This window comes from Hemibagrus wyckioides, linkage group LG07, assembly GCF_019097595.1.
Source record: "Hemibagrus wyckioides isolate EC202008001 linkage group LG07, SWU_Hwy_1.0, whole genome shotgun sequence".
Lineage (NCBI taxonomy): Eukaryota > Metazoa > Chordata > Actinopteri > Siluriformes > Bagridae > Hemibagrus > Hemibagrus wyckioides.
In genome coordinates, this window is record NC_080716.1 from 23,250,946 (window position 1) to 23,264,708 (window position 13,763).

General features: G+C 41.7%; 1 protein-coding gene across 1 annotated transcript in view; it reads left to right on the forward strand.

Moving 5' to 3' along the window:
- poln (polymerase (DNA directed) nu) overlaps window positions 1-13,763 on the forward strand; it is a 47,672-nt gene that overhangs the window by 16,366 nt on the left and 17,543 nt on the right. The window contains exons 15-16 of the mRNA XM_058394153.1: window positions 11,369-11,426; window positions 12,474-12,551. Of these exons, the coding sequence (XP_058250136.1) occupies window positions 11,369-11,426; window positions 12,474-12,551 (136 nt within the window). The remainder of the gene's footprint in view (window positions 1-11,368; window positions 11,427-12,473; window positions 12,552-13,763) is intronic.

A 13,763-nucleotide genomic window follows, 5' to 3' on the forward strand; every position in this document is an offset into this window, starting at 1 on the left:
GGATTACATACCCCCTCTCTCATCCCATTACATCCTCATACACACTCACTTGCCCACAGTTACAACAAGCTTTTCTCTTGAACACACACACACACACACACACATGCAGAATTTTTGTGAAAGCTCTTTACTCTGCTTTTCTGAAGCTGTAAAGTCAGCACAGTCCTTTTCCTGCTGTCAGCTCCTGACTGGTGGTATAATGCATTAGGTAGACGTCTCTGAAACGCTGTCTGTATCATCAGCACTCGCATTAATAGTGAAGCTCACAGCAGTCAGCTACACACACTGAGGGTGAGGTCTGTCTGTTATCGAAATGGCAGGGGGGATGTTTACTGTCTAGTGTATTAGACATTGCACAACCTTTGTAACATTGTTTTGTTTTGTTTTGGGTTTTTTTTTGCTCTTTATCGATTTTGTTAAGAGTTGAAATTTTGAGGCTGTGGCTCTGTGGAGAAGACTGAAGTCTGTACAGGAAATCTGGAATTGCTGTGTTATATATGACGACCAGGCATAACATTATGACCACCTGTCTAATATTGTGTTGGTCCTCGTTTTGCTGCCAAAACAGCCCTGACCCATCCTGCACTGTGTATTCTGACACCTTTCTATCAGAACCAGCATTAACTTCTTCAGCAATTTGAGCAACAGTATCTCGTCTGTTGGATCAGATCACATGGGCCAGCCTTCACTCCCCACGTGCATCAATGAGCCATGACCCTGTCGCCTTGACTCTCATATGAACTTAAGTGACATCCCATTCCTAATCCATAGGGTTCAATATGACGTCGGTCCACCCTTTGCAGCTAAGGTTTAGGAGTGTGTTTATGGGAATTTTTGACCATTCTTCCAGAAGCGCATTTGTGAGGTCACACACTGATGTTGGATGAGAAGGCCTGGCTCTCAGTCTCCACTCTAATTCATCCCAAAGGTGTTCTATCGGGTTGAGGTCAGGACTCTGTGCAGGCCAGTCAAGTTCATCCACACCAGACTCTGTCATCCATGTCTTTATGGACCTTGCTTTGTGCACTGGTGCACAGTCATGTTGGAAGAGGAAGGGGCCAGCTCCAAACTGTTCCCACAAAGTTGGGAGCATGGAATTGTCCAAAATGTCTTGGTATGCTGAAGCACTCAGAGTTCCTTTCACTGGAACTAAGGGGCCAAGCCCAGCTCCTGAAAAACAACCCCACACCATAATCCCCCCTCCACCAAACTTTACACTTGGCACAATGCAGTCAGACAAGTACTGTTCTCCTGGCAACCGCCAAACCCAGACTCGTCCATCAGATTGCCAGATGGAGAAGCGCGATTCGTCACTCCAGAGAACGCGTCTCCACTGCTCTAGAGTCCAGTGGCGGCGTGCTTTACACCACTGCATCCGACGCTTTGCATTGCACTTGGTGATGTATGGCTTGGATGCAGCTGCTCGGCCATGGAAACCCATTCCATGAAGCTCTCTGCGCACTGTTCTTGAGCTAATCTGAAGACCACATGAAGTTTGGAGGTCTGTAGCGATTGACTCTGCAGAAAGTTGGCGACCTCTTCGCACTATGCGCCTCAGCATCCGCTGACCCCGCTCCGTCAGTTTACGTGGCCTACCACTTTGTGGCTGAGTTGCTGTCGTTCCCAAACACTTCCACGTTCTTATAATACAGCTGACAGTTGACTGTGGAATATTTAGGAGCGAGGAAATTTCACGACTGGATTTGTTGCACAGGTGGCATCCTATCACAGTTCCACGCTGGAATTCACTGAGCTCCTGAGAGCGACCCATTCTTTCACAAATGTTTGTAAAAACAGTCTGCATGCCTAGGTGCTTGATTTTATACACCTGTGGCCATGGAAGTGACTGGAACACCTGATTCTGATTATTTGGATGGGTGAGCGAATACTTTTGGCAATATAGTGTTGCCAATTTCACATTAGTATTGTTGCAGTCACTGAAATTGTTAGGTCTTAGTATTGAATAAGTTTAGCTTGGAATGACAGAGCAGGGAGGTTTTAGACCAGCTCACACTCAGTGACTGGCAGAGCAAAGCTGTTAGAGCATTAATAAATCACAGAACCAGGTTTGCTGCCATAGTGCCTTTAGAGCATAAGACAATGCAGAGAAAGCAGGACAGCACACTCTGTATCAGGTCTCTATTCAGAGTCAATGAGGCGCTTTAGTGCTTTAGTTTCTGCGGGTCTTTTTGCTCTGCATGTGCACATCAGTGTGTGACACTCAGTCATGTTTTATTCACTGTGTTGGATTTGATTAGTAATAAAACAAAGCCATCAGTGTTTAATTTGGTTTTCTGGTACAGTGCTGTGCTTTGTGTTCTGTTAAGCAGTGCAAACAACAGCAGATGAGCTTTAATTGCAGGAGGAGACAGAAATGGCAACAGCATGCTAATGAGGAAGTAGGTAAATTAAATAGTCTGTGAAAGGTAAGTATGGTTTATGTAGATACTTCTGACACAAAAAGCCTTCTGACATTAAAAACAAAAGTAGCAATGATGGCTTTTACACTCTTTATTAACATTTCACTTGAAGTAATAGTTGATTTCCATTATATTTACAGCTGAAAGATGAAATCTCAGTAGCTACATACAAATTTTACTCACTTCCAGTGAACATGGCGCTGTAGCTGTGTTCAGACGGGTAACTAACAAGAGTCTGATTTGATCATAACAGATTTTCTGCACTAAATAGAGTTCCCTCTGAAACTATTGGAATGGAAAAGTCAATGCTATACATCAAATATTTAGGTTTGAAATTTTCATTTGTTTGTTTTGAAGAATTTCTCCCTTCAGTCTCATTTTCAGGAAGTGAAATGAATTCTCAGTTGAATTAAGGTCTGCTGATTGACCCCTTCCATGTTTTACTCCTTACAAAGTCCTTTGATGGGTTAGCATTATGTTTTGGTTCATTGTCTTACTACATGAAGAAGTTCCTCTGGATTCATTTGGATTTGTCTGTAAATTGACAGATAGAAAGTAACTGTAAATGTCTGAATACAATCTGCTGCTCCCATCTCGAGGTAAATCATCAATGAGCCTGCTCCAGATGCAGCCATACAAAGCCCAAGCTATAACACAACCTCCAATATATGTTTCACAGAAGAGCTTGTAGGTTTTGGTTCATGAGCAGATCCTTTATTCCTCAACACTTTCCATCACTTCTCTGAATTATGTTGTAATAAATTCCTTACTGGCCTTCCATACTAATTTTTTGTTTTCAGGATACTCTAAATTTTTGTTTTGTTCAATGCCTCTGATCGATTTCTGATCCTTCATGTTGGCTTATCGTCTTTAACAATAAACACACTCATCATTAGTGCAACTGAGGACTGGAACCAAGATTAGATGTTCAATCTAACAGGAAACACCTGGTTTACAAGAAACTCTCAGTCATGTGTTTCAGTATTTTGAATAAGCACTGAGTGGTCTGATAGAAAATGTGAAATGTTTAACACATTTACATAGAAACACCAGGTTCCAGGTTATACCAAGCTGAAATTCTACACACTCTTCTCATATTCAAATATCTTCAGTCTATAGCAAAAACAAATGAACTGGCTTATGTATTTCTATGTACATGTGCACATTCACAGCTTCAAAGTTACAAGTTTATCCCTGGATAAACATGAAATTTTGGACAAGATATTTTTTTTGTCTATTGTGGTTGGGTGTCATTTAGGGTATGGTGTTTCATGATATCAGTTGCTACACCATGTATGAAAACCAGCATCACTTGCAATAGCAGCAAAAAATCATTTAGCTGTATTTTCAGTTTGTTGTTGTCTAGATTAAATGTGAGTCATAAATCATGGTGACATTATCAAGTTGTTGGGTAACTAGCTTTTACTTGGTTCACTAGACTGTGTATGTACACAGATCAGGCATAACATTATGAGCAGTGACAGGTGAAGTGAATAACTCTGATGATCTCCTCATCATGGCACCTGTTAGTGGGTGGGATATATTAGGCAGTAAGTGAACATTTTGTCCTCAAAGTTGATGTGTTAGAAGCAGGAAAAATGGGCAAGTGTAAGGATTTGAGCGAGTTTGACACAGGCCAAATTGTGATGGCTAGACCACTGGATCAGAGCATCTCCAAAACTGTAGCTCTTGTGGGGTGTTCCCGGTCTGCAGTGGTCAGTATCTATCAAAAGTGGTCCAAGGACGGAACGGTGGTGAACCGGTGACAGGGTCATGAGCGGTCAAGGCTCATTGATGCACGTGGGGAGTGAAGGCTGGCCCGTGTGATCTGATCCAACAGACGAGCTACTGTTGCTCAAACTGCTGAAGAAGTTAATGCTGGTTCTGATAGAAAGGTGTCAGAATACACAGTGCAGGACAGGTCAAAAGGGGGACCAACACAATATTAGGCAGGTGGTCATAATGTTATGCTTGATTGATGTATACCCACATTGTAATTGCAACCTATATATACGAGGTATCTCGTATATATACCAGCTCTACCAGCATATATACGCATGTCAGCAAATGTGACTACAGTCCAAACACTCAAACTGGATTTGGGCTCTTGTAATTTGCAATGTCGGCATAATCCAGAAATAACAGAAATCTTTGTTCTGAATAGTCAGACTGTTCACACTGTTTAAATTAAACCATGAACGGTGGTTTAAAGTGAATTGTTTGATAATTTGTTGGGTGTGAACGTATGTGCGATGAATTCTGACGCCTCTCTAATGCACCCACAGAAAAAGCACATGCAGCAGGTTACACCGTTGTCATGCCAACCGGGTGCGACTATGGGATGGCAGTGGAGCTCTCCCATTGCCAGGAGGATTGAGGGGTGCCGTTGCCATAGCGACAGCCTAGCTAGCGAGAGAGTGCAGAGAGTGGGTAATTAGGTTTGAAATGTGTCGGGAAAAGGAAGGTGTTATTTTGATCAAAGATAGCAGCGGGGATGGCGATACACTCTTTTGTCTCTGAAATGGGGGGAAGGTCTGTGGCATGGCACCACTGTTTTCACCGCCTCTTTATGTGCTTAAGGCTGGATTTGCATTTGGATGATTTGAACTCGGATCGAGGCTCTGTGGGGCTCAGATGCACTGAGATAGATGACTTCTCCAGATCATCTAATTAGATCATAACCTCTCGTCTAATGCTTTCTGTGTCTAATGCAGTTTGCCAGTAACATTGATCCGAACAGTTAGCTTTGCTGCTACGATGAAGCGGCTCGGGGTATTAAAGCACTGGGTTCTCACACTGTATGAGATGATCCCAGTATTTTTGGCAGGGTTTTCTAACAAACTGTGTGATAAAATGTTCTCCATGTCGGACTATAAAATAAACATTCCTCTGCTGTGATGAAAGAAAATTGTTATATTCTGCTTATGTCACTATTCAGTGTGATACAGGCTAAAGCAGACAATGGACTCACATAGAAACAAACGTTATTCAAAGTGGGCTTTAGGAAATTTTTGACTTAGTGGTACTATATCCATCAAAAGTGTGAGCACTAAGACCGCTAAGCACAGCTATTGACCGAAGAATTATTAACCCAGGTATATTATGAGTTCTGCTCCACTTGACCATCTAAAATCTGTCAGCTTTGAGTTTGCTTAAAAATCCTTATCCCTTAAATCACCAAAAGTATGTTACGATGAGTCAGGATGCTTAGCTGTATGCCTCTCATACTCCACTATCATGGGAACCTCTTTAATCATTCAAGGAAACCCAGTGTTTTTCAACCTAATCTTCAGGTGCATTTGTAGCATGTGTGATTACCATGGGCAAGAAATTCATCACTTATCCCTGTACCGAGAAAACAACAAGAAAGTCTGTTTATTCACTTAAAATGAAAGCTGAAGGGCAGCTGTTGAACTCTGTCGATAAATGTTTATGCGAAACCTATTTATGCCAGTGGTATTTGTGATTTAAGCTTTAAATTCGTATGGCTTGTGTTTATAGAGATGGGATTACTTTTCTCATGATAGCATTTGTGGTTTTTGAGTGTATGTAGTATAACAGTAGTACATCAAGTTCTCTAAAAGATATTAAAATATAGAATCAATAACTAGGGCCGCTTCTTACTGTAATGCACTGGAGCTGGCAAGATGGGAATTGTTGAAATTCTTGTTGGGTAATCACATACATGAACATCCTGAAGTATTTCCTTTAAATCCAATTACCTCTACTTCCATTTCAGCACACACATAAACCCACACACACTGACTGGTTCATATGTGCAGACAGTCAGCTCCCCACATCAGCTCTATTACCAAGGTCTGTGTGTGTGTGTGTGTGTGTGTGCGTGTGTGTGTGTGTGTGTCTGTGAGAGATACAGATAATAATTTGGACCCTGTCCAGGAAGCTGAGTGTGAGTGCTCCATTTTAGCATCCTGCAGTGACTAAACATATCCAGCAGGTGGCAGCACGAGCAGTGATGGGCATGACAGTGCAGGGTTTCCTATACATAAAGGAGAGCCACGTGCTTTCACTCTGATAGCAAATGAATAGTGTGCTACTGGAATACCTGAGTGTATTAGTAAAGCTCTTAGCAGGGAGATTAAAGATCACAGATCCTTTCTAACAGAAACATGTACAGACCTACCTTTTCAGATAAAACGTCTTCCCAGTTTGTGTACTTATTAACATCCACATTATTAAGCTTTATAGATTTGCCAAATACTGGATCCTATGTTGCAGTAAAACCTGACATGGTATGCTGTGATAGGAAAATAATCAACAACAAGCAGGTTGAAGTTATAAGACAGTGATATGCCATCAGTTATGTTTTTCTTTATTAAAGAAAGACACACTGTACTTTTTTATCCGTCTCTAGCTACATAATGTCGTGAAACATCCATGAAGCAAATTGTTATAACAAGTGTATTAGACAGTTGTTCCCTCACCAGCCTTTTAGTTTTTCTGTTGAAGTTCAGTTTGTCAGATAACTGACAAACCACATGAAAAACACTGAGAAGTGCAAACTCATCAGTCCTGAAGACTTCTTAAAGGAGCCGCCCAAAGTGCTAAAAAAGTTCTAGTTTAATAAGGTTCTGGAGCAAGGTTTATACAATACCGTCTGTTTGATTATTGAGCTCAAATATGCCAAGTTGTTACTATAGAAATGAAAGCATATTAGAGTGACTGCATTAATATGAATCTGTGACTTAATTTATAGCCAACACTACAGTCAGCGATGCTGTCAGTGAAAATTGACCAACTGCTGCTGACCAATCAGATTTGAGAATTCATGAGCTCTGTGTTATAATTTAATCACACTACAGTTTGATTAACTAGCAGAGGAACAGACATATTAATGCTTCTGGATGTGTCAAGGAGCTCCTGACTAAACCCGCTGCAGAAACGGTTTGTGACTGATGTCTATTGATTGTGTGTGTGTGTGTGTGTGTGTCAGCAGTTACACAGAGAGCTGACCCAAGCTTCTCCATTTCTGCTCCACTCGTCCGTCTGTGTTACCACAGAGAGACAGACGGCGTCACCCTGCGCCGAACCGTCACCACAGTCGCTCACGCTTTTACACCCTTACAGAAACACACACATGTATGTAGCTGAGAGCATTAGTGTTTTACTGGAGAATGACAACCTCATTATTCACTGCTAATGAGAGAGAGAGAGAGAGAGAGAGAGAGAGCTTCCACTCAGTGTGACACAAAAATAGGACACATATGGTGTTAGTTTTTTTTTTTTTTAATTTAATTTATTTATATTAGATTAGAGAATTGATCCATGCTTTCTTAAAATATGCGAAAATAAACATCATAAATCGCACGCATTTTAGTCTGCTTCCTTATCAGTCTGCTTTAAGAAGCACACGTTTAAATGAAAACTATGATTAGATCATTTTGGTGTTTTTTTGTAAATGTGTAAATATTATGAAAATTTATACAGCATTTGAAAAGTAAAGTTCTGGCAAGATTCACTATGCAAACCACACAACATGTACAAACCAAATTCACATTGCTGCATAAAAGTTCATTGATATTGAATTTCATCCATATGGATACACTTGGATGTGTTTGTGTGTGTGTGTGTGTGTGTGTGTGTATACTTGTCTACACACTGATAGTGTTTCTAGTGTAGCATATGCTTAGGAGGAGAAGCCCGCAGGGTGGAGTCCATCCTTCTGTCACCCTGGCAACATTCCCCCCTTCGCCCACCCCAGCATGTGCAGCACATTAGTGTGTGTGTGTGTGTGTGTGTGTGTATGAGAGAAAGACAGAGTGATATTGCTGAGGCTATGCAGTTACCTCTGATTGCTCCCTGGTGTCAGAACTTTTTACTATGACATGTTACGGTTTCAGGGTTAGACACATTATATGATGAGACACACTTTTTATCCGCCCCCCCAGACATATAGGCTTCTCTTACTGCCTTTTTTCTTGTTTCTTATTCCTGGTTTTTCTCCTAACAGCTGCAACTCTCCAGAAATGTAGGTTGGATTTTGCAACCTCTTCCCTCTGGACTCCTCTTAATCACACCACAGCAGCCTCTATTTCTGCACTGTAAAACCCTTTTGGCTGTGTAATCCGCTACTGCAGTAAACACATTGCATTTTTACCTCTGCTGATACTAACGCCAGTTAAATGGACAGAGGAAGACCAGAACTAAACAAAAGAACTTTCATTAACCGCTTTGTTGTAGTCGGAGTCATGCTGAATATAAAGCTTATCCTGGAAACACTGGGCTTGTATGGGATATCTCAGGTCGCTGCACTCATACACACCTAGTGGTCATTTTAGCCAATTTCTTTTTTAAAGATCTAGAGAATCCCATGTTAATACAGGAAAAACAGAAACAGAAACTCCACACAGACTGTAAGGATTAAACCATTCGACCCTGCAGCTATAAAGCACCCACTGCACCACTCTGCCATGCCTTTAAACTCTAAAACTATATGTATGTGTGAACAGATAAGAGAGGTCTTTCCTCACAACCTCTCTCTCTCTCTTCGAGCTTGATGACAGCATGATAAATACTTCCAATAGAAAAGATTTTATGCAAACATCAATCACACTTTTTTCTCTCTCTCTCTTTTTTCTCCTCGCTGCTGAATAATTAAGCAGTGTAGCTGTGGATATACTGTGCTGTAGTCAAGTGTGTGTGCACGGTCCGAATACTCGGAGGAAAATGTAGGCTGTCCATCCTCCTAAAATGGCTTACTGTCAGTGCCTGTGTGTTCCCAAATGTATATTCGAAAACTGTTTTAAGTGCCAGGGCATGTTTGGAGCCAGGATTTGAAAGATGCTTTATCACGTACAGTGGTTTTGACTTTAGTCCCCAGACCGGGTGTGGGCGTGGCAACAAGTGTCTGTCTGTCCGTTGGTCAAAACCTGCATTTGGCATACAGCTAAGCTGGTTTCGAAATGAAAGCAGAGAACAATGCTGAGTCACACACAGCATTATCATCTGTAGTTTTATCTCCGTCTCTGCTCTCTTTCTCTCGGAGAGGTAGTGTTGTATTGCTGTAGATCGATTCTGCCACTCGGAGAAGCAGATAGCTGCTGAGAGCTGTAAATCTCTTTACACCCTGACAGCGCAGTATTCTTTCTCCTAGAATGACATGTGGAAATTAATGAGGAAATAATGAGTATGTGTAGCTCCATCCAATCATAGAGCAATAAAAGTGTAAAATTTCTCACATTGTCTCACAGCTTTCATAATGTAAATATGGGACTTAATACATTATATATTTTGTTATACACCGATCAGGCATAACATTATGAGCAGGGATGGATGAAGTGAATAACACTGATGATCTCCTCATCATGGCACCTGTTAGTGGGTGGGATATATTAGACAGCAAGTGAACATCTTGTACTCAAAGCTGATGTGTTAGAAGCAGGAAAAATGGACAAGCGTAAGGATTTGAGCGAGTTTGATTAAGGGCCAAATTGTGATGGCTAGACCACTGGATCAGAGCATCTCCAACACTGCAGCTCTTGTGGGGTGTTCCCGGTCTGCAGTGGTCAGTATCTATCAAAAGGAAGGAACAGTGGTGAACCGGCGACAGGGTCATGGGCGGCCAAGGCTCATTGACGTGAAGGCTGGACCGTGTGATCCGATCCAACAGACGAGCTACTGTTGCTCAGATTCCTGAAGAAATTAATGCTGGTTCTGATAGAAAGGTGTCAGAATACATAGTGCAGGACGGGTCAGGGCTGTTTTGGCAGCAAAAGTGGAACCAACACAATATTAGGCAGGTGGTCATAATGTTATGCCTGGTTGGTGTATATTATATAGACATTATATATCCCTAAAAAAAAATCATTTGTATGATATATTACGGAAAAAGATATCAACAGTATCATAATTAACATTTATTTCCATAACTTGCCTGATGAGAGGCTGTGTATAGCAGTGGTCTCCTACTTTGTGCTGACTTTAGCTTTTCATTTTCCTTTCCTTCAGACCATGTGCAAGTGTCATTCTTCTCTATTACTGTTTTAATATTGCTAACATTGAGTGTGTCTGTGGGCATAGTCTGCGTTCACTAACAATCATTACTTATCCAACAAATTTCCCCAGTGCATCTTAGCAGTAATATATTGTCCCTGACAGCAATGTCTCAGCACCATGCTGCAGTGTACAGCGTCACCACACTCACTGATCCGAGACGCTTTCAGCCTGACTTCTGCATTCACACCGTGTCCCAACACTGTTCCTGTCACAGACCAGAGAACACATTAAACACAGTGCTGTAACAGCTGTGGCCCGCTGTAACCTTAAACCAGAATAAACAAACTGCATGTGCAAAGAGTATTCACACTAAATACAAGTTATTACATTGTAAAATGCTAAAAAAAGGGTAAAAATGTCTCTCTCTCTCTCTCTCTGTGTGTGTGTGTGTGTGTGTGTGTGTGTGAGGAAAAGAAAGTTCAGCCTCTAAGCAGACTATCATTTCTCTCGCAGCATGCAGGTTTAATGCTTTAATGAAGTGCTAGAAGGAGTGCATAGGTGACCTTCATCCAGGCTACACATCCTCTTTACACACACACAGTTTTTTTCTTTCATAAATATATAAATACATACTGTCTCATGCCATGTCACATACACATACCGAGTATTTTCGACTTTCTCGGTAACCTTAACTTTCTGCTCTCTCAAACTTTCTGATCAAAAATAAGCTGTCAGAAATAAGAAATGGAAATATTTCTCATATAGCAGGCTATAACCTCTTCTTTAGAACCTCTCATCACTAAGTTATTCCCTTTAGCCCGGGTTTGGTCGTACAGTTTAAGTAAACTTATTAGAGTTTCCTATGTTGCTAAAGCCAAGGCTAAATGTAAACGACCTCTGACACTGTGTTGTGCGAGACTCACTAGTTCTGAATCAGGGGGGGTTGGGGAAATGGATAAACGTGTCTCTTTCTGTTTTGATATATTTTGCAGAACTTTCAAGCTCTACCCAGGCAGCCAGTACAGATCTCAAAGAAACTGCAGGCGGAAGGTAAAGTATGCTGTAGGTGTAAGAGACGTTGTCTGCCGACTCTCATCTGAGTAGTGTATAAGGTCAGGGATGCTCTCCTCAGTGCTGACAGCAAGAAATGTTGCGACAAGCAACTCACAGAGAATTTGTAATGTGACTGCCAGCACATCAAGACAGATCAGATCACTGCTCTCCATAAAACCATTCACCAGCTACCTGTGTCTTTTGTTTTTAAACTTCTGTATAGTCCAGTGCTTTCCTGTCTTAGTGAAATATCCGATACGTCCCTGCGTTATCACCCACATCATCGTGCGTCCCAACTGGAGGCATGTTTACTCTGAACTAAAACAATCAGTTAAGCTTTTTGATTTCTTTCTTTGGATAGTTTTCTTCTCTTGGCACAGTAGCCTGCAACATGTAAATCAAGCCTTAATAAAGTAAACACGGCCCTCAGCCTCTTGGCAGGTAAAGATTTAGATTGTAATACAGCACGCTGCGCTCTGTCTCTGAAGTGCTGAAGCTGCTTACACCAGCGGGTGCATGCCTCTGCACTTTTATACTCCCCCAGAGACTCCTTTAGTCTCTCTCTCTCTCTCTCTCTCTCTATCTATCTCTCCCTTCACATTTGTTCTGTCTCTTTGCTACGTCTCCCTCTCTCTCTCCCACTCTCATGGTCTTATCTTTTTTCGATTCTCTTTCATATTGTCTTTTACTCTTTTGTTCCTCCACTCCGTGTCTTTTCCTAGGCATTTGTGTTTCCTGTGTTTTACAGCAGCTCTACATCATTGCCTCAGAGGCATTGATTCCTTAGAACAGTGTGTTAGACTCCATCCGTACACACACACATAATCACACACACCTAAACCCATCAATCTGCTCCTGCAGCGCCTTCATCCTCACCCGTTCTCCCTAAATACGTTTAGTGCTCTTGGCTGTCCTCTACACTGGTTGAAATGCTGTGGTTAAGTGCTGTGCATTTATGCCGGAGAATATTTTTGTTTTGTAGAGACGCTGAAATTGCACATGCAGTAGAAATGAGAGTGTGTTTCCTGTTATTGACCACTACAGGGAAAGAGGAAGAGCTGGTAACTGTTCACCCACGTACCATGTTCATACCACAAGAGGGCTGGACTTTCCTTTCTGCAGGTGGGATGTGACAACTAGTTTACGATGACTCAATCAGAATAGTCACAAATCTGTCTGTATACAGATGACCAACATTTAGTAAAAACACTGGATAAATTGTTGTTGTTGATCTATGCAGCACTTTATCTTTTCAGTATAAAACACAACTCAGTTCACACAGCTATTTTATGCATCTTCACTCTGAAACCCCTGAAAAGTTCAAGATGGTATAGGTTAGTACTGCACCGTTATTCCACACTACTTTGGACCCACCATAGTAGCACTACTGAGCAGCTTTGCGTAGCTTATGGATCAGGCAGTAACTATCCATTTTATGAAGCTCACCTCACTTGCTGATCAATAGTCTATTTTCTTTTATTATTATTTTATACAGGTAATTTGTGTTAATCACCCTCTGTCCTTCATCAATGCAGTTTCTGACCACAGGTCTCTGGTGGCTGGACATTGATATATTTGAACTAGCAACACTGTTATACCTGCTACACTTGTAACAGCAATATACACACACTGTCACGTCTGCTACTGAAAATGATCAATCAACCAAATAATGCCTGGTGGTTCTTTTCCATGGTCTACAGTCAGGTTTAATATGGAGATGGCTCCGCCCTTTACAGCTATAACAGCTTCAACTCTTCTGGGAAGGCTTTCCACAAGGATTAGGAGTGTGTTTATGGGAATTTTTGACCATTCCTCTAAAAGGAATCATTTGTGAGGTCAGGCACTGATGTTGGACGAGAAGGTCTGGCTTGCAGTCTCCGCTCTAATTCATCCCAAAGGTGTTCTATAGGGTTGAGGTCAGGAGGTCAAGTTCCTGCACACCAAACTCGCTCATCCATGTCTTTATGGACTTGCTTTGTGCACTGGTGTGCAGTCATGTTGGAACAGGAAGGGGTCATCCCCAAACTGTTCCCACAAAGTTGGGAGCATGAAATTGTCCGAAATGTCTTGGTATGACAGAGAAACGTGATTCGTCACTGCAGAGAACACATCTCTACTGCCCTACAGTCCAGTGGCGGCGTGATTTACACTACTGCATCCAATGCTTTGCATTGTACTTGGTGATGTAAGGCTTGGATGCAGTTGCTCGGCCATCAAAAGCCATTCCATGAAGCTCTCAATGCACTGAATTCTTCAATGAATTGGAGGCGTGTCCCAAAATATTTGGCGTCATAGTGTATGGTTAGGTTATCTGATAAATGGTCCAGTGACTGT